This window comes from Corythoichthys intestinalis, chromosome 7 (genome assembly GCF_030265065.1).
Source record: "Corythoichthys intestinalis isolate RoL2023-P3 chromosome 7, ASM3026506v1, whole genome shotgun sequence".
Classification (NCBI taxonomy): domain Eukaryota; kingdom Metazoa; phylum Chordata; class Actinopteri; order Syngnathiformes; family Syngnathidae; genus Corythoichthys; species Corythoichthys intestinalis.
The window spans coordinates 52,114,467-52,135,902 of record NC_080401.1 but is presented as its reverse complement, the minus strand read 5'-3'; the positions used below and the strand labels follow the sequence as shown (position 1 = coordinate 52,135,902).

Here is a 21,436-nt window from a genome sequence, read left to right as displayed (position 1 = left end):
GTCATTTTGCATCTAGTTATATCTATGTACAGTAAATGGATATCTACCATGTCTACCATATCTACCATAACATGCGGGCGTAGTTTGCAGGCTATGTACAGTAAATGTGATATCTACCATGTCTACCATATCTACCATAACATGCGGACGTAGTTTGCAGGCTATCGGCTACAACATGTATTATTGGAGCTACGTAGCATCGCGTTTGCTCGGCGTCACAACTTTCTTGCCTCCTCCCTACTCCTGCTCTGCTCTGTCGTCTCGGTGAGTCCGTCTCCCTCAGACTTTTCGACCAATATAATAACGCATAGTAACGCATGCCTTTCCGTCCTCAGTAACGGTAACGGCGTTGCCAAGATGAGAAAAGTAATTAATTAGATTACCCACTACTGAAAAAAATAACGCCGTTAGTAACGCCGTTATATTGTAACGCCGTTATTAACAACACTGGTTATGACAGTAGTTTGGGAAAAAAATGGCGGGATTGTTGCTAGTATCTATGTTAACCGGAAATAGCATTGACGGAATTTATGTTTTGTGAGGACCAATCGCAGTCCTTGGCGTTCACGTAGCAACGCGTCATCGTGATTCGTGACGCGTATCCAGGATTTTTGGGCAATACTACCTGACTGCAGCCAGAGCCGCTACAAGCCACGTCCCTACAAACTACGCCCACATTATGTTACGTTGCTACAGACTGGTAGCATCTGATGCGTCTCTTAGAAATTACATGAAGGCATGTGACGGTATGCGATTCTGACGGTATGATAACCTTAAGCCTAAATATCACGGTTTCCCAGTATCACGGTATTGCAAATACAGCTCTAAAATGTGTTACTTTGAGATATCTGGGTCATAAAAAAACCTTTTTCAATTGAACAAGGTTTTTACTTTTCAAAACATACAGTGGGGCAAATAAGTATTTAGTCAACCACTAACTGTGCAAGTTCTCCCACTTGAAAATATTAGAGAGGCCTGTAATTGTCAACATGGGTAAACTTCAACTATGAGAGACAGAATGTGGAAAAAAAAAACAGAAAATCACATTGTTTGATTTTTAAAGAATTTATTTGCAAATCATGGTAGAAAATAGGTATTTAGTCAAAACCAAAAGTCCATCTCAATACTTTGTTATGTACCCTTTGTTGGCAATAACGGAGGCCATACATTTTCTGTAACTCTTCACGAGGTTTTCACACACTGTTGCTGGTATTTTGGCCCATTCCTCATGCAGATCTCCTCTAGAGCAGTAATATTTTGGGGCTGTCGTTGGGCAACACGGACTTTCAACTCCTTCCACAGATTTTCTATGGGGTTGAGATCTGGAGAATGGCTAGGCCACGCCAGGACCTTGAAATGCTTCCTATGAAGCCACTCCTATGTGCCCTGGCTGTGTGTTTGGGATCATTGTCATGCTGAAAAACCCAGCCACGTCTCATCTTCAATGCCCTTGCTGATGGAAGGAGATTTTCACTCAAAATCTCTCGATACATGGCCCCATTCATTCTTTCCTTTACACAGATCAGTCGTCCTGGTCCCTTTGCAGAAAAACAGCCCCAAAGCATGATGTTTCCACCTCCATGCTTCACAATGGGTATGGTGTTCTTCGGATGCAATTCAGTATTCTTTCTCTTCCAAACACGAGAACCTGTGTTTCTACCAAAAAGTTCTATTTTGGTTTCATCTGACCATAACACATTCTCCCAGTCCTTTTCTGGATCATCCAAATGCTCTCTAGCGAACCGCAGACGGGCCTGGACGTGTACTTTCTTCAGCAGGGGGACACGTCTGGCAGTGCAGGATTTGAGTCCCTGGCGGCGCATTGTGTTACTGATAGTAGCCTTTGTTACTGTGGTCCCAGCTCTCTGTAGGTCATTCACCCCCGTGTGGTTCTGGGAGTTTTGCTCACCGTTCTTGTTATCATCAAAAGTTGAACCTCATAACCAATTCTCACATTTTAAATGAATTGGATACCTACCAATGTCAAGCAAGAGTTAAAAACAAACAGATTTGGTCTCAAATTTACAGAGAAACTACAAGTTTTAGTATATTATATGTGGATTATTTAAATATTTGAAAGGTCCGACATAAAATCTCTAATTCTGGAATGACCTTGTTTGCGTTCTTTGTCGTCATCCAGCAAGAAGGCTGGCAATGTACCAGGAGCTCGACTCTGAGGAGGAGGAGTGCACGTCTCACGGTGGGACGCTACCTAGGCGAGACAGCACAGGCAGCCACCACAGTGTCAAGGTGGTGCTGCGCTCCCACAGCACTAAATCCCACCGCAGAACAGGCAGCAGGGCCGAGGCCAAGAGAGCCAGCATCCTCTCCAAACACACGGCCTTCAGCAGTCCCATGGTACCCCCTTGTTGCCCTCTACTGTTCTTCTCAACCATCTGCTCCTCTTCTCTCACTGATAAATGTCCTTCTGTGTACACAGGAGAAGGACATCACGCCCGACCCTCAGCTAGTAGATAAAGTCAATGAGTGTGGCAGTCAGATGGACTTCATGCGTTTCCACAGTCAGCCCGTATCCCAGCTGCCCTCCGATCTGGGTGATATAATGGATTTTTTCGTGGCCTTGACCCTTTGCAACACGGTGGTAGTGTCCTCACCTGACCAACCTCGGCACAAGGTAACCTCAGCAGGTGTTTCCCAAATGTTTCCTTTGTCGGTCAAACGGTTTGGGCTGTGCGGAGCGCCGGGGAAACACCATTAAAAAAAATATACTATATGGGCCTCTGCCTTGCAAAGCCCCATATGAATATGCAAAGCTGAAGCCCCCCTGAAATAGGTCTAACGACGACTCTGACTAGGACGAATAAGTATTTTTTTCCAAAAAAGTAAGACAAAAATTAAAGAGTGCTACCAAAAAAAACTCTGCTTTTGCTGTAACACTTTTGTAGCAATTTTGAGTTGACGACGCTACCGTTGCCAACATTGAAAAACCTGGTAGCTCCATGTGTAGTACCAAGAAGCAAAAGTTATTTTGTGCTCCTTTGTCCTTGTTTGTTGTTTGTCTCGTCGAACAGCAATGACATCATCCAATTGCTGCATTCATACGGATCTGTGTTCAAACTGCAGAGGCGTCTGATAGATTTCATCCAAATTAGGACTGTCAAATTTATCGCATTAACGGGCGGTAATTAATTTTTTAAATTAATCACGTTAAAATATTTGACTCAATTAAGATTGAGAACGGAAAGGCAGAGAAATGCGAGTAGACTCAGGCGTTCATTGGACCGCGCCTTTTATTGGTTTAAGCTTTGGCAGCCACTACTAACAGTCATCGTTGCCTAACTTCCCATCTTGCATTTGGGCGGAGCAGGAGACGATCTTCTACTTAACACACCTAATTGAACACAACGCAGAACATAGTGTATACCATACTTTTTCTTAACACGCTTAATTGAACACAACATAGAACATATTGTATACCATTTGCAGCCACTACTGACAGTCATGGTTACCCAACTTCCGATCGTGCATTTAGGCGGAGCAGGAGACAATCTTTTTCTTAACACGCCCAATTGAACACAACGCAGAACATACTGTTTACCAGGGGTCCCCAAACTACGGCCCGGGGACCAGATACGGGCCGCCTCCACATTTGGTCCGGCCCCTTGAACAAAAAAAAAAAAAAAAAAAAGTCCCCCCCCCCCCAAATGTGTTATTTATTTCCTGGCTTTTTTTCTGTGAAGAACCCAGTGAGGGTTATTTGGTTATTATCGATTTAATTAATAGTGTTATTATTATTTATTGTATTATATTATATTATTAATAGTGTTATTATTATATTATATTATATTATATCAAATTATTAGGGCTGTCAAACGATTAAAAATTTTAATCGAGTTAATCACGGCTTTAAAATGAATGAATCGTAATTAATCGCAATTCAAACCATCTATAAAATTTGCCATATCTTTCTGTAAATTATTGTTGGAATGGAAAGATAAGACAGAAGACGTATATATATATTCAACATACAGTACATAAGTACTGTATTTGTTTATTATAACAATAAATCAACAAAATGGCAATAGCATTATTAACTGTTAAAGCGATCCATGGATAGAAAGACTTGTAGTTCTTAAAAGAAAAATGTTAGTACAAGTTATAGAAATTGTATATTAAAACCCCTCTTAATGTTTTCGTTTTAATAAAATGTGTAAAACTTTCAATCAAAAAATAAACTAGTAGCTCGCCATTGTTGATGTCAATAATTACACAATGGTGCTGAAACCCATAAAATCAGTCGCACCCAAGCGCCAGCAGAGGGTGACAAAACACCCAAAAACACAAGTAACAAGTGCACATGACACTGTGGTGTCATTTTAATCTGTTTGAGCGGGGCATGTGCGTTAACTGCGTCAAATATTTTAACGTGATTAATTTTTAAAAATTAGTTACCGCCCGTTAACGCGATAATTTTGACAGCCCTATATATTATATTATATTATATTGCTATTATTATTTTTTTAATTTTATTTACTTTTGTTCCGTGAAGAATCCAGAAATGGTTATTTGATTGTGGCTTTCTGAAAAACAATAAATTTTTACATTTAGGCACTCCTGCAATCGTCACACCTTTTCTGTTGCAAACTGACCCCGGCCCCTCATCAGAGAAGGGAAAAGTTATGTGGCCCTCACAGGAAAAAGTTTGGGGACCCCTGCTGTATACCATTTGCAGCCACCACTGACAGTCATGGTTGCTCAACTTCCCATTATTTGTTTAGCCGGAACAGTTAAGTCGCTACAGTATCATTTAGTGAAAGCACAACAAAAAAAAAATTCCTTACTGTCAAAAAAATAATGTTGACAAAAAGAAAAGTGCTCATTGAAAAGAGAACCGGTACTTATGTACAGTATGTTGAATGTTGATGTCCGTCTTGTGTCTCATCTTTCCATTCCAACAATAATTTACAGAAAAATATGGCATATTTCAGAGATGGTTTGAATTGCGATTAATTACGATTAATTCATTTTTAAACTGTGATTAACTCGATTAAAAATTTTAATCTTTGACAGCCCTAATCCAAATACAAATCAGCTCAGGTCAGGTTTGAAAAAAATGCAATTGGACTCTTCATCCAACTGTTTTCCTTCTATATGTATCCATATTTCACGATAAATTTCATCTTATTATTTTCTCTGATAACTCAGTTTTCTGCTCCCTATTGCGCATCCGTGCTTTGTTTTTCTGTGGATGTGGTCATCACAGTCAAAGGTGATACCTTCCCCATACACCATACACCAGCTTGCTTACCTCGCCATTTATCCGATTGTTGATATTATGTGCAAATATCACCCATAGTTTGCTTGCTTTGTCCTTTTTTTATGCCACTGTGATTGTTCACCTTTTTGTTAGCACACCCTTGTGGCTTCACCTGAATGATTTATAGGTTCAAGATGCATGTATGTGATAAGGCTAGAAAGCAGGAGGCCACACAGTCAGTCATTTGGCTCTGCTATTGTACTGCGCTGCCTCAAGGGGGGAAAGGGAACAGCAAAAAGGTTATATGCAAATGTTGTGTGGCAATAAAAGGACCGTCTGCAGTGTTTTGATGACAAAAACCTTGAATGCTTACCGGTGGAAATGGAAATTGCTGCAAAGCTCACGCTGTAGCATTTAGAGATCCATGGCAGAAATAGAACAGGAAACCAACATTTTTGTTTGTAGCAACCGTTTCTGTACTGGAAAGTATTGTAACAGGAGTCTTAACAAATCGTTCAAACAAATTTTCCCACAAAAATGGCTAATTAAGCCTGCAAGCAAGACTGAACGGGCCCTCACAGTTTAGCGGAACTCGGTTGTCACGCTAACTCGGGTAGTACGCATGTCAGGGTGGTGGCAGATCGTCCCTTTCTAATCTCATGGGAACCTAACACGCTCGAAACGCTCCTCTTTTTTCGGCATTAGAATACATTCACACATCTAGGAGAAAAAAACCCTATTGGCGAGAATACTACAATACTACCCTTAGTCAAAACCAAAAGGAGGTATCATATACCAAGGTATTGACTCCCAAAATTTCTTCGCTCTACGTTGAAAAAAACCTCATAGGAGAGGCCTTTTTTAAAAATCCTTTCTGTTGCCACTAGTTGGCGCTGTAGGGTTGATGCAAATGACCCCTACAGGACCCTTCAAGGTACGACTCTCACCAAGCACGGGAAGTTTGGCACAGATATGTTGTACATCTGCCAAGTTATGACTGTTCAAAATTTGTGGCGAGAAAAAATGGTGACGGTCATTTTCACTTTCTTGTTGGACCCCTATGCTTCAACAAAACACCAATATTTTTATTAGGCACCTGAACACGTCCTAAGGTTCCCCCTGATGCAGGTTTGAGGTCAAGTGATTTTTTTTTCCCATGGAGGAGGAGCCCGTCTCGTAAAAAAGGCCGTTCCTTGTTGCCACTAGGGGGCGCCAGGCCGAATGGGTAATATTTCAATGCAGTCATGGTCAGGCTGGGATACCTCCCATACTTGCCAGATGTGAAAAAGACTACCTTGTATCAGGGAGTTATTATTCATTTACTGAATTTGATGCGTTGCCAGGTCAGACCCGTGAATAAAAACTCACCATTTTGATAACTTAAGACCTCATATGTCTCATGAACAGTCTCGCCAATTTTGAGGAGGATCTAACTAACTCCCTAGGCGCCAAGGTCTCAAATGTGCACCCTGTATATCGGTAAAAAATTCACATTCAATCCAAAATATCCCATTTCCAGTTGGGTTTGGTACATGGGTGCAAGAGAGTTTTTGGAACAATTTTGCGTTTCATCGCTCCACATTGAAAAAACCTAACAGGAGAGGCCCTTTTGAAAAATTCAAGGGGGCCCCAAATTGGCCATTTTAATTTGCCATGAAAAAAAATCCTTTGCATTCCAATAGGGTTCTCGCGCCATTGGTGCTCGTGCCCTAAATATACCTATAAACTAAATTACGAATGCAATTAAAAAACATATTAGCTCAAACAAAAACTTACCTGATGTTGGTCTTAACAGGGAGCAGCTACAGTAGGTTCAGTTATGTTAAATGATATATGTCATATTCTCTCGTGCCTCTAGAGGGCAGTGTATCCACCCAAATCAATAAAACTAAATGCAAACACTTTCAAAACAAACCAATACAACGCCACTCAAATTAGACGAATACTGGAAGCAGCAAAATTTGATTCGAAGCTTTTTTCCAATCGAATTACATGAGATAATCGATTAATCGTTGCAGCACTAATCGTGAGGTACTCAGAGGTTCCCAGCCCTAGTCTCAAGGACCCATGCCTAAAATTGAACAGTATGTCCTCCATTTTCGTTTGAAGCAGCCGTTTTAGGGCAAAAATCAGTGGTCCTACTAGAGAATTCGCCACAATCAAAAGCCAAATTTCCCGGAAAAAAAGACAGGTTAAGCTTAATTAGCTAATTATTTTTTGGGGGCGGCAACACCAATATCTAAAATGGGTAGTGCACATCGTTAGTGCTACAAAGATAAATCGTTTAACTCGAGTAATTCGATTAGAAAAAAGATTCGAATTAAAATTTGCCGCTTTGAGTATTAGTTTGATCAAAGTGGCGTTGTAATTGTTTATTTCGAAAGTATTTGCATTTATTTTTATTGATTTGGGTGGATACACTGCCTTCTAGTGGCGATTTTGAATATGACATTACTTATTTCACATGGCTGAATCCAGCTGCTCCCTGTTAAGATCAACATAAGCTAAGTTTTTGTTTAAGCTAATGTTTTTTTTTTAATGCATTCGTAATTTATTTTTTTGAGGAGAGATGTGTTTGTTAAAAGCATTGTTAAAAAAAAAAAAGTTAACATTTTATAGCATTTAAGCTAGTGGACTTTTGCTATGTAAGTTAGCCAATTGTTCTTTTGTTGTGCTTAGATCCTCATTTTTTTAATACCATTTGAGGCTCGGCTGGGGTATTTTAATTTTCTATGTTCCTTATCCGATTACTCGATTATTCGAACTAACTAGTTAATCAATTAATCGACTATTAAAATAATCGATAGCTGCAGCCCTACACATCATCGATTTTATAACTATATGTCCCCAGGTCCGGATGCGGTTCGAGCTCAAATCTCCAGTCAAGACTATTGAAGACTTCATCAAACGCTTCACGCCGAGCCGACTGACTTCGGGCTCCAACAGCAGCAGCTCGTCTAGCCTCGCCACCAACCGTTCTTCGACCAAGGGTTGTTCCAGCTTGCTGTCGTCCCCCTCGGCCGATAGTACCCTCACAAAGCTGGAGGAAGAGGCGGCGGCGGTGTCCGCGAACGCCTTCGGGGCCACACCACCCAACTACGACTGGAAAACCAAAAACCCCGATGGGGCGGATTTACGCTATGAGGCCGAATCGCCGGACGAGGCGGCGCTAGTCTACGCCGCCAGGGCTTACAAGTGCTCCCTTGTCGGGCGTCTCCTGGACCAGGTGACGGTGGACCTGCCCCATCTGGGGAAGCTCAACTTTGAGCTGCTTCACACTTTGGGCTTCGACTCCACCAGGAAGCGCATGTCCGTAGTGGTCAAGCACCCGCTCACCGACCAGATCACTGTCTACACCAAAGGAGCCGACTCCGTCATCATGGACCTCATAAAATCACCTAACACAGGTAGGATTTAAGCAGAATATGCATATGAAAATACCATATTTGCGCACAACACAGCCAACTCACGACACTTGCTCATTAATATTCATGACAGTAGCAATTGTTGCTAGGCGGGTCAACCTCAAGTTTGTCCCTAATAGTAAATGCATGTACCATATTTTTCGGACTACAAGTCGCACCTGAGTATATGTCGCACCAGCCATAAAATGCCCAACGAAGAGAAAAAAAACATATATAAGTCGCACCGGAGTATAAGTCGCATTTTGGGGGGAAATTTACTTGATGAAATCCAACACATAGAACAGACATGTCGTCTTCAATGGCAATTTAATATAAAAATACAATAGAGAACAACATGCTGAATAAGTGTACAGTGCATGAACAACAAATGAGAATATACTGTCCTCACCAGGACGCTACGGCTCGGTCCTGGCTATTCAGCGGGCTAAACTCCCAAATAACGATGCTGGACGTCCGTATAATTTGCTGAATTAATTTCGTCCTCGATACCAAACAGGTTCGCATCAACGTAAATAAATGATAATTAGGGGCTTTTACAGCAATGACAAAAACGGTTAGCATGCGTTCGCTAGCATTAGGACATCGTTCAAACAACCACACAACTGGCTCTAAGTGTCTGATCGCAGGTGGAAAACACACAACAACAACAGAAAAGATGGTACACACAGGAAATTATGACGGAAACGAATCTTCGTCTCATTCTCGTCTCCTCAAAACAAAAACTGGAGCCCATCTTGTTATACTTTATTTTAGCCTCCGAAGACATGTTTTTAGCTCGTCATCGTGAAGTCATAGCCATGAAAAAATTTTGGGTTGACGAAATATTTTCGTTCTCGTCATCGATGACGAAAACAGCACTAGCGCTAACAAAAGTTGTATTCAGTGTTCAGCAAAAACGTATGATTCCGCTAAAATTTGACAAAAACAACACCATTCATTTCCAATGTTTCCATTCATTTCCAATTTCAACTCACGCCTACAAAATAAATCTTAATTGACAGACCCACAAAAACATTGTCTATTGGCGGTCATTAGTGTCAACGATAAATTTAACATTAAATCTCATAGATAGTTTTTAACTCATTCACTCCCAGCCATTTTCACCAGAGCAAGGCCCTTCGCTCCTGGCCGTTTTTCTGGATTTTGACTGATTTTGCAAGGCCCACAGAAAATTCTGTTCTATAGACCCCACTCACCAACGTCACACAATGACGTGTCGCTGTATTGTGCCGCCATATTGTCCGTCATTGTGTGTCCGTATTCCCATTGGTCTCAATTTATTGTGCAATTTATAGTGCAATTCATGGAAGCCTCGGTCCTTTCAGACGCTGTAAACTCATTGGATGTGTTGCATAAAAGGCGTTATGTGGAAAAGCTTCGGTCGATCCATTTGCCAGATCCATATTTGATGCCTAAATCGATATTTTTCGACCTACTGTCTTCGCCGTCTCTGCCTGACATCTGCTACCCTGATATCTGTAACTATCTTGTCCACAGAAACTCAGCCTATTCTCACGAAACTTTGAAAAACTTTAAGCGCAGCACTCTAAGCAACATTACCCCGTGTGACCCTTTACTTCCAATTTTCTAAAATGGCGACAATCAATAAAAAAAAAAGTTGGCTGCGATGGCCGACGCTTCAAGGATAGGTGGATATTGGACTATTTCTTCAATAAAATACGCAACAACTGTGTCTGCCTCATTTGCAAGGAGACAGTCGCTGTTTTCAGAGTTCGATGTGACGCGATATTACCAAACAAGACACGCTGACATGTACGACAACATTACAGGGGAGATACGCAGCGAGAAATGAAAGCAACTTGAAGCTAGTTTAATTTCACAGCTGCAGTATTTTGCAAGAGCCCGAGTGTCGAAACAGAACGCCACAAAGGCGAGATAGTTGAAATTATGAATTAAAAATAAATGTGACACACAGAAGGGCTTGCTAAAATTTGTTTAAATATATTGTTCTACATAAATCAGCCAAGGTAGCCCCCCACATTTTTACCACACCAAATCTAATCTAACCCTAACCAGCTAAATATTATTCATGAAAATAATGATGGTGGAAGAAATAAGCATCTTGAATTTGAAACTGTATGTTGTCGTCGATTAGCCTCGCAATGATCTTAATTGTGGTTGTCAGCCCAAAACCCTCTAAATATATATTAAATGCATCTTACCAGATATAAAATGACTACTACATAATCTGTGGTGATCGTTTGGTGCCCAGTTTTCTGGTCGAATTGCAGCAGTCCATCTCGCTCTCCTCTCCGGGTCTCTCGGAATACGGTAGAACTTCAAGTCTCTCCGTCTATCTTCTCTGTTACTGCAACCAACCGCCACACACGCCTACACCATTTTGATTATTAATGTTAACGAGCCGAAAAACCCGCCATAATAGGAGGAATTTACGTAGCGGTAATGCGTAAACACGACGAGCTGACGGACAATATGGCGCGGAGGCGTGGTTGTGACGTCATGTGAGTGGGGTCTATTGCTATATAGACATGGAACCCACCAAAAGAAAAATTACTCTTTCCTTTCACCAGAAAAAAAAGTAAGTTCATATCTTTTTCTATTCTGTAGAAATCAGCATTAGAATATAGCGTAGTTTGAGCAATTTTCCAATTTCTGATGAAAAAACGGAGAAAATGAGCTTTTCGTAAACGCATACATTTCAAACATAACTTTGACTTTAACACAGCTATTTTTTGCATTAGTTACATCCCAAACATCTGAATAATGTTTTCCTTTTACAAAATATCATAATGAACAAGACAAATAGAGCTTTTGATAGCAAAGTAACAATTTGTTTACACATGACTACTGAGAGATGACGCCTGTTGTTGCGAGATGACGCTGTTGTTGCGGCGTCTGCCGTGTAAACTTTTCCCTCCCTGTCTCACAAAAATGGATTATTTTTTTAATCTCTGCGGGGTCTGCTTGGCGAGCCCGCTGCACGGTGGTCTCAGTCGTTTTGCTCCGTCGTCCAGCGCCTGGCATTCCAGGCGTCCTCTCGGTTGTTTTGTTCGGTCGTCCGCCGCCTGGCATACTGCCACCAGCGCTCCGACCGTGATGCCCGGCCTTTCATTGCTGTTGAATCGGGTTGCGGGTCTTTACAAAATGTGCTACTGGCCTCCAGTGGCCAGTTTTATTGCTTTAAAATGGGTTTGGGGCCTTGTTTTTTGTTTCTCAGATAGATCGCAAGCTATAGATTCTTCTTGTTAAAAAAAAAAAAAAAAAAACGCAAAAGATGTATAAATACGTTTTGGGGACAATAAAGCATTTAAAAATAGAACATATTTATACGTTTCTGAGAGCAAATAAGTTAAGCACTCAACCAAAAAAAAATAAATTTGAGGGGGGGATGTTTCAACCGTTCCAACATCAAACTGTTTTAGTAGCTCTTCTTGAAAAGAAAAGGGGTAAACTCCACCAAAAATTGCATTGAACCCTTTTAAAATCATTTGAATTTATGGTCAACATGTTGCGCCCACCAAAAACTCACCATTGAGTCTCGTTTATATTAAATAAGAGCTCACAAACAAATCCCCATTGGGCCCAATTGACAATAATATATGACTCATAAAACAAATACCCATTGAGTGTAATCCTCACAAAAAATCCCTTTAGGCGGTCTTTTTTTTTTTTTTTTTTACCAAAAATCTGCTTGAAAATGCCCCGAAATGAGCAGCGGCGTTCCGGCTCCGAATCTTATACTGGAACGGTGTTCCGGGTCGTTCCAGCCCACTTTCACCCTTGCCTGTTATCATGTAATTTATTCAGAAATTTTTAGTTATTATTAGGGCTGTCAAACGATTAAAATTTTTAATCGAGTTAATCACAGCTTAAAAATGAATTAATCTTAATTAATCGCAATTCAAACCATCTCTAAAATATGCCATATTTTTCTGTAAATTATTGTTGGAATGGAAAGATAAGACACAAGACGGATATATACATTCAACATACTGTACATAAGTTCTGTATTTGTTTATTATAACAATAAATCAGCAAGATGGCATTAACATTAACATTCTGTTAAAGCGATCCATGGAAAGAAAGACTTGTAGTTCTTAAAGGATAAGTTAGTACAAGTTATAGAAATTTTATATTAAAACCCCTCTTAATGTTTTCGTTTTAATAAAATTTGTAAAATTTTCAATCGAAAAATAAACTAGTAGCTCGCTATTGTCGATGTCAATAATTACACAAAGCTCATTGTGCTTAAACCCATAAATTCAGTCTCACCCAAGCGCCAGCAGAGGGCGACAAAACACCAAAAAACACAAGTAACAAGTGGACATTACACTGTGCTGTCATTTTAATCTGTTTGAGCGGGGCATGTGCGTTAATTGCGTCAAATATTTTGACGTGATTAATTTAAAAAATTAATTTTTGTTAACTCAATAATTTTGACAGCCCTAGTTATTATTTTTTTCTGATATAATTTTTGCTCTTGGTCTCTGATAAAATTGCTCCAAAATTTGACATATACTCCAGTGTGACTTTTATGGGTTTTTTTTGTTTGTTTGTTTGTTTGTTCGTTTGTTTTCTCATCATAGTGCATTTTTCGGCTGGTGTGACTCTGGTACAGATTGTAGTCCAAAAAATCCGGCAAGTCAATTGCTGGATTAGGTTAAACTCATTGTCATCCATTGGTAATGGCACTCAAACATGCACTCTGGAGTTTTTGTCTTCCCATCGAGAAGTTCATTAACAACGTCAGCTAAAACTAATAACTTTAAGGTTGACTAATGATCCCCACCATCACATTGTGCATAGTTATTAGAAGTGCTCAGTTATTAGAAGGCGGCTCCTCAGTGGTAGCCCCCGAGGACAAACGCTGTCGCTACTGAGCAGTCTCGCAGTAGTGTGTTTATAGCGCACAATACTGTAGTGCAGTGTTCTTCACTGACGTGTCATGTTAGCCATAAGTCTCATTCCAAAGTAACACCAGCAGTTGTAGTATGTGACTTACTGTTTCTTGTGTGCCTGAAGCATGGTCTTTGTTATTGTAGCACTCCAGCATCAATACACACGCATGGTGCTGCCGCTCCAGCCTTTCCGCTAAAGTTACGTAAGAAAAAAAAAAAAAAAAAAGGACAAAAGGTGGAATGGGAGGAACAAAGAAAAATAGAATGGATTAATTTATTAAATTATAAATACTAGAGATGTCCTGATCGGGTCCAATCACGTCATCTTCAAAGTATCGGAATCGGCAAAGAAATATCGGCCATGCCGCTTTTTAATATATATATTTATATATATATATATATATATATATATATATATATATATTTTTTTTTTTTTTTAATTAAATCGTTTTCTAATTGTATTTAATGTTACAGACATAATATGTTACACTCATCCAGAGTCTTTAATTTAGGCTTAAGGTAGGGTTATCAAATTTATCCCGATAAAGGCGGCAATTAATTTTTTAAAAAATGTGTCACGTTAAAATATTTAACGCAATTAATGCATGCGCTGCGCGACCCACTCACGCATTGTCGCGCTCAATCTGTAATGACGCCGTTTTACCTATAGAGAGAGATAAAAGGCAGTGTAAAATGAGTAGAGTGAATTTTGGCAGCCTTTGGAGCCTTTTTTTAATTGGCTAAAGCCTTACAATCCCTCTCCCTATGATTAGAAATATCATGGGAAGCAATGTGGGGAAGCAAAGTGGCAATAGATCTTTTTCTTAACACCTTATGTTATTTCCAACGCAGAGAAGATATATCAATTGGTAGCACTATGCACAGTCATGGTTCCACTTCCCATCATGCATTTGGGCATGGCCACAGTATCATTTACTGAAAGCTCAACAAATACACTAGATGGCAATATTTAGTCACGATATACAAAGTCACAAGTCTTTCTATCCGTGGATCCCTCTCACAGAAAGAATGTTAATAATGTAAATGCCATCTTGAGGATTTATTGTCATAGTAAATAAATACACTGTAGGGCTGCAGCTATCGAATATTTTAGTAATCGAGTAATCGACTGAAAATTCTATCGATTAATCGAGTAATCGGATAAAACAAATATATTTTCAGGTGAAGCGCAATTATAGATATACATGAGAAAACAAGACATTTTATCATTTTCAGTCAATAACTGTCTTTATTTTTGATGTATATTGTTGAAAATAGCCAACAATTGCATCTCAGATGTAACTAGAATGAAAAAAAATGATTAATTCGCTGCTTTCACTCAAAAAACCTTTAGATCTTATTTTTAAAAACTATATACATATATATATATTATATATATATATATAAACACACCTAAAAATGCCTTTACGCTTGATAACACACATCACTTAAAAGTTAGGATTTTTCCCCCACGTTTTTCAATTGAATTTCTATTTGTGTCAAGCCATTTTTAAGTTCTAGTTAAGTTTTAAGTTAGTCTAACCTGTAAGTCCTGATAGGATTTTGAGTTTTTGCACTGTTCAAAATAAATGTATGATACAGGCTGTATTGGAGCACATTAGGGACTAGTGCTACTTGGTGTTTTATCCAGCAATGACTACTGAGCTAAAATTGATAGTTAGCATTATTGAGTTTTTATTTGACACCCTCATCACTCCACAACACTATGTTATGTTAAAGCCTGTATGTAAGACACGTTAGCCACGCATCGAAAGTGGTCTTAATTAATTTAAACCTAGCCCTCCGCAGGGCTAACGTAAGGTGAGCTAGTAGTGACAGTAACGTTAATCTTATATATTAGCGCTTAGCGCTCTTTATTAGCGCTTAGCGCTCTACTGCTTTAAGATGGCGGCTGTTTGCTAACACTGCCCAGACGCGGCCTAGTCTGTCAATGTGCATCCAGTTCAACAAACATGTGATCTCTATGAGACTCATTGGACGCTACCTGCAACTAACGTAGCATGTGCGGGCTAGTATTTAGCAACGTCGGCGTCGTTTGTAGCGGTTGTCGGCTGCAGTAAGTTTTTTTTTTTTTGCTTCTTCCTCTACGCACGTGACATCAGCGCGTTGTCCCGCATTAAAAGTAGTCCGAGCAAAATGTGATGCTTAGAGCTGTCAAAATAAACGATTACTCGGATCAGTTTTTAAACTCGAGTTACTCGAGTTGCTCGAGTATTCGTTTCAGCTCTAAAATACAATACTTATGTACTGTATGTTGAATGTATATATTCGTTCGAGTTTTATTAATTTTTTACTTAATGCATTGCCAAAATGTATATGATCGGGAAAAATTATCGGGAATGATTGGAATTGAATCGGGAGCAAAAAAAGCAATCGGATCGGGAAATATCGGGATCGGCAGATACTCAAACTAAAACGATCGGGATCGGCTCGGGAGCAAAAAAAAACATGATCGGAACAACCCTAATAAATACAGAAAAGGTTATAAAAAAAAAAAAAAGAAAAAGAAAATAAATGAAATAGAATTCGAAATAAATTCGAAAAAAATATAAAATATTATTAATAAACTAAGTTTAGAAATGGTAAAAGAACTACGAATCGCCCAGATCCAATCACGTGATCGGAAATTGGGCAAAATCACATTTTCAGATGATGGGAATCGGTTGTAAAAGACCCTCTTTTTAAGAAGCATTTTGTTTGGTTCGAAGCTAAGTTTATGTACTGTACATTAGAGCTGAAACGAATACTCGAGCAACTCGAGTAACTCGAGTTCAAAAACTGATCCGAGTAATTTTATTCACCTCGAGGAATCGTTTAATTTTGCCAGCTCTAAGCATCACGCTTTGCCCGGACTACTTTTAATGCGGGACAACACGCTGACGTCACATGCGTAGAGGAAGAAGCAATAAAGAAATACCTTACTGCAGCCGACAGCCGTTACAAACTGCGCCGACATTGCTAAAAACTATGCCCGCATGTTGCTACGGTGGTAGCAGCCTAGCAGGTAGCGTCTGATGCGTGTCATAGATATCACATGTACGTAGAACTAGATGCGAAATGACCGACTCGGCGGCGTTAATAAAACAGCCGCCATCTTAAACCAGTACACTTCTCGGCGCTCATAAATAAGATTAACGTTACTTTCGCTCGCTCACGTAACGTTATCGCTGCGGAGGGCTAGGTTTCTATTCATTATAACCATTGTCGATGCGTGGCTAACTCTTTCATACAGGCTTTATTTAATCTGTGAAAACAGATTAGGGTGTAAAATAAAAACATAATAATGCTAACTGTAGCTCAGTAGTCATTGCTGGATAATGTGCCTAATGTGCTCCAATACAGAACAGCATTTAGTTTGAACACTGCAACAACTCAAAATCCAATCAAGACTAACAGTTTAGACTAACTTAAAACTTAACTAGAATTTATAGCTTGACACAAGTGGAAATTAAATTGAAACACGTGGGAAAAACACCTAAGTTTTAAGTCATGTGTGTTATCAAGCGTAATGACATTTTTAGGTAAGAAATATATATATATTTTTTATAAGCTCTAAAAGTTTTGGGAGTGAAAGCAGTGAATTAGTCTTTTTTTAATTTATAAGCTCTAAAAGTTTTTGGCGTGAAAGCAGTGAATTAGTCTTTTTTTTAAATCACATTTGGAATGCAATTGTTGGCTGTTTTCAACAATGTACAGTACATCGAAAATAAAGACATTGATTGACTGAAAATGGTTCAATATTACATGAAATGTCTTGTTTTCCCGTCTCTATGTATAATTGCTCTTTACCTAAAAAAAAAAAAATGTTTTATCCGATTACTCGATTAATCGATAGAATTTTCAGTCGATTACTCGATTACTGAAATATTCGATAGCTGCAGCCCTAATGTACATCTAGCTTGGCTAAAAAGGAAGTTCGGCAGGAAGTGGATGTAGCTTTTGTGGATGTTGGTAGCTGCTCCCCTGGTTGCTGTAATGGCAACCCACTTTATTCAGGAGAAAACAAAAGGATGGGAGGGACAGGAAAGCAACATAGAACATAGAATAGAATACATAGACTACAGTCCCCTTGTTGCTTATCCATTTTGTAGAAACAATTGCTAATAACCTGACTTTTAATTATTCAATTGGTTTCAGAATTGGCTCATATGCAAGCTAAGACCCTCCCAAATGCTTTTGAATGTACAAAAATATATTTGTTTCACTGAAAAGATTTCTCATTTAATGAAGACATAAAGGTCAAATTTTGGCAAAACAAAAGTTTTGTCGCGTACAGAAAGTAGTGTGAAAATTGGACAAAAAATGTACTTCAAATACAAAAAAATGTTACATAACATAAGTGAATTAAGTAGTGGTGCTGTGGGATCCAAATGTATTATTTTGTATGGGTAACACTTTATAATAACTATTCGTTTTACAGTTAATAGATCATTAATAAACTTGATGAATGGTTTATTGTTGATTTGTGAAGTATTTAACAGTTTGTTAAGCAATTACAGGGTGTTCTTAACCTGAAACAGTTTGTGTAGAAATATTTCAAGTTTTTGTGTGTAACGTTTGGCATTTCTATCTTTTCAGGTTAAGAAATGCCGTTCACTTCAAAAGAAAAGGCATTTTGATAAGGCATTTTGCAGGCAGCGCATTTATGAAAATCTGCCATAGAACCAACAAATATTTGTACTTTTCTTTGTATATTTAACCAATAAAACCTATGACCTTCAACATAAAGTGTCTATAGTTTTATTAAGATCCATCAACTAGCATGGGCATTTAGAATGGGGTCAACCATATTGGAACACCCTGTAAATGCTTAACAAACTGTTAACAAATACTTCACAAATCAACAATAAATCATTTATCAACAGTTTAATAATGATCTATTAACTAGTTAAACGGATAGTTATTATAAAGTAGAGGTGCACGATAATTATCGGTCCGATAATTATCGGTCCGATAATAGGAATTATGACGTCATCCCAATAACTCCAATAACATTATATATTATCGGGCCTGTTAATAATATTTTTGGCACGGTGTCAGATTGGGATGTGAGTGTTTGTTTCCACTCCTGTTTTGCCAGTATGCAAAGTTTTGTTAGTGTTCTAGAGGCTGTATTTTTCCTTCAATGAGTTATAAACCTTTTAGCAAATGTTTGCATTCTACAGTGTTATGTTTACAAGCTCTTGAGAGGCCTTTTGGTTATTGATAGGCTTGCTGATCTATAATTGCCATGTTAAGAACGTTGTTTCATGGACCAAGACGACAAAAGTCTCCTCTCCTGTTGAACCAAATGTTTTATCTGCTGACAAAGCACAATACCTGTTAAGTTTGTTTGTTTTAGATCAGAGCTCATTGTTCAGGGGAAGTCAATGACATTGACTACTGATTGTGATTGACTCAAATTATATTTATTTGAAAAAATTAATATGAGCACTTTTTTTAAGTCAAAACTGCTCTCGTCTTTGTTTTGTTCATTAAAATAATGGTTATGTCATCATGAAAATTCTGGTTTGGTCAAAGGCAAAACTATGCTGAATCAACCACTAGTATTTTTGACCTACAGGTGTTCAAAAACTCAGGTAAATATACAATGAAAAATTATATATATATTATCGGTTATGGTATCGGCCTTGAGGAGCAGGAAGTTATCGGTATCGGTGTCAAAAAAATGGATATCGTGCACCCCTATTATATAGTGTTACCTTAAATGACTTTCATGGGCTTTGGCAAGGATTCATACAATTTATTGATGAAGTCATCAGGGACATCAAAGAAAGCAGTTTGCATGCCTCCCAGAGTTCATCAACATTCTTGGGTTTCGTCTTCCATGCTTCCTCTTTCATCCTGTTCATGTCTGATGACTGGACTGGCCAGTCCTGGAGGATCTTGATCTTCTTTCCTGTTACGTCCCACGGACGGCTCGCTAAGGGTGTAAAATAAAACGAGCCACACAAGGTACAAGTGAACACAATTTATTTACACAAATCAAACTCGCAATGAACAATATACAGAATGTGGATGAAGCGCGGCTTCCGGGTAAGCCCAGGCTAAAACAACAAACAAAAGGAATCTACACTTGAACCCCCACCCGCTAACTTAACCCTGATCGTGTAAAAGGAACAAAGAAAAGACAGCTACTAACCTAGCTTCTTACACTAAACAAAACAGGAGAAAACTGGTTGAACAGAAATGGCGGCTTACCCTTACTGCTTCAGTGCTCTTATTTACAGTGGTGAACAAAAACGATCCGATAATGAATAACCACAAAAGACCTCACCGAAAAAGCAGGAGTGTATCAAACTAGCGATCAAACGCACACGAGAGTAAATGGCGAGCAGACAGCTGGCGAGGAGACCGCGGCAGAATGCTGTCAAATGCGACCTCTCAGAGCGTTGACAGCGGCAGGTTTATGAAGCTTGGCGCCTTTTCGCCTTGGCCCATCAGCGGCAGCGACGTTGTCTTTCCTTCCGGCGCTGATCATCTTACGTCACAGTGGGAGGGGAAGCAGCTGACTGAAATTCTCAAAAACAATAATTAAAACGGCCATTTCCCTTGAGGAACTTTGAGGTAGAGATTGAAGTATGCCATGGAGCACCATCCTGCTGCAGAATTTGTCCCTTTTTGTGGTTAGGAATGTAAGAGGCAGCTAAGATTTGTTGATATTTGCGACTATTTATGTTTCCCTCCACCTTGCAGATCTCTCGCAACCCCCCATACTGGATGTAACCCCAGACCATGATTTTGCCACCACCAAACTTCACTGTTTTGTGGCAAAAGGTGGATTTTTCAGATGACTCTTCCATTGAATCCATTGAATTACACCACAGTCGCCGCAGATATTGCAGGAGACCTACTGGAGCCCGCATGGATCTGAGATTCACTCAGAAAACAGTGATGTTTGGTGATGGCAAACTCCGCTGTAGCAAACGCGATGCTAGGCTAGGTGGCTTCAATATTTCCTGACTGTAGCCGACAGCCTACAATCTACGCCTAGATATCTCATGCCTGTACAACTACATGCGAAATGACAGACACTCTAGCGTTAGTAAACAGCCGCTATTTTGGAGCAGTAAACTTCTCAGAAAGGCTCTGTTGTAGTAAACCTTCCTAGCGAACCTAAGCAACTTCTTATCTTAAATACTCCTAAATCGGTAAAATCTTGACTTGAGTCTATCTTTAAAGGATGAAACAGTTTTAAAATTTTCACATGTCGAAAGTAGACAGAAGGGAACTAATGCAAAAACGGGAGCAATTTTATCAACTTTAATGGTTGATTAAATGACCTCCAAACATAGCAAAGGTTACTATGTTTTTGGGTTTGTTTTTTTGTTTTTTGTTTTTTGTTTTTTGTTTTTTATGAAAAAAAAAAAAAAAAAAACATGAAAGGTATCACCAGCTACTTTGCCAAGTAACTTTTTTACTACTGTGTGTGTATTTCAGTAATCAGTCACTACACTAGCCAAAGAGCTAAGAGGCATTTTAACAGTCGAAAATGTTTACATTTTAAGTGTGTATTTCATTTTTTTTAAAGCAAAATAAAGGCATTTAAAAAAAAAACAAAAAAAAAATCCACAAACTGAAACCGAACCAAAACCGTGAACCGAGGTTCAAACCGAACCGTGGTCTAACTGAACTGTTGGACCCCTACCGATCACGTGATCGGATCGGGACATCCCTACTTAATAAATTACCAAGGTAACTGACCTGCAGATCCTCAAAATGAGGCAACTCGGGTGAAAAATCATCCTTAAAAAGAAGCTCCAAAATGTAAGGAAGGGAAAAATTAAACATGTTTTAAAAGTCCAAATAAAAGCAAAAGCCACAACTCAAGTTATGTAAGTCATTTTTAAAGCTCTCATTCCCAGACTGCTGTGCCTACCTTCAACCTATAA

The 21,436-nt window shown here is 39.1% G+C and overlaps 1 protein-coding gene across 4 annotated transcripts in view; it reads left to right on the top strand.

Moving 5' to 3' along the window:
* The window catches only part of atp10a (ATPase phospholipid transporting 10A), a 98,060-nt gene that overhangs the window by 42,351 nt on the left and 34,273 nt on the right, over positions 1-21,436 (top strand). For 3 of the 4 annotated variants that reach the window (XR_009063913.1, XM_057841787.1, XM_057841786.1), the window contains exons 8-10: positions 2,141-2,358; positions 2,441-2,635; positions 8,070-8,625. Coding sequence is in view for 3 of the 4 variants with exons in the window: in XM_057841787.1 (XP_057697770.1) it covers positions 2,141-2,358; positions 2,441-2,635; positions 8,070-8,625 (969 nt within the window). In the remaining variant the exon portion in view is untranslated. Of the gene's footprint in view, positions 1-2,140; positions 2,359-2,440; positions 2,636-8,069; positions 8,626-18,122; positions 18,297-21,436 lie in introns of those variants that run through there. The other variant, XM_057841788.1, reaches the window with a different exon arrangement.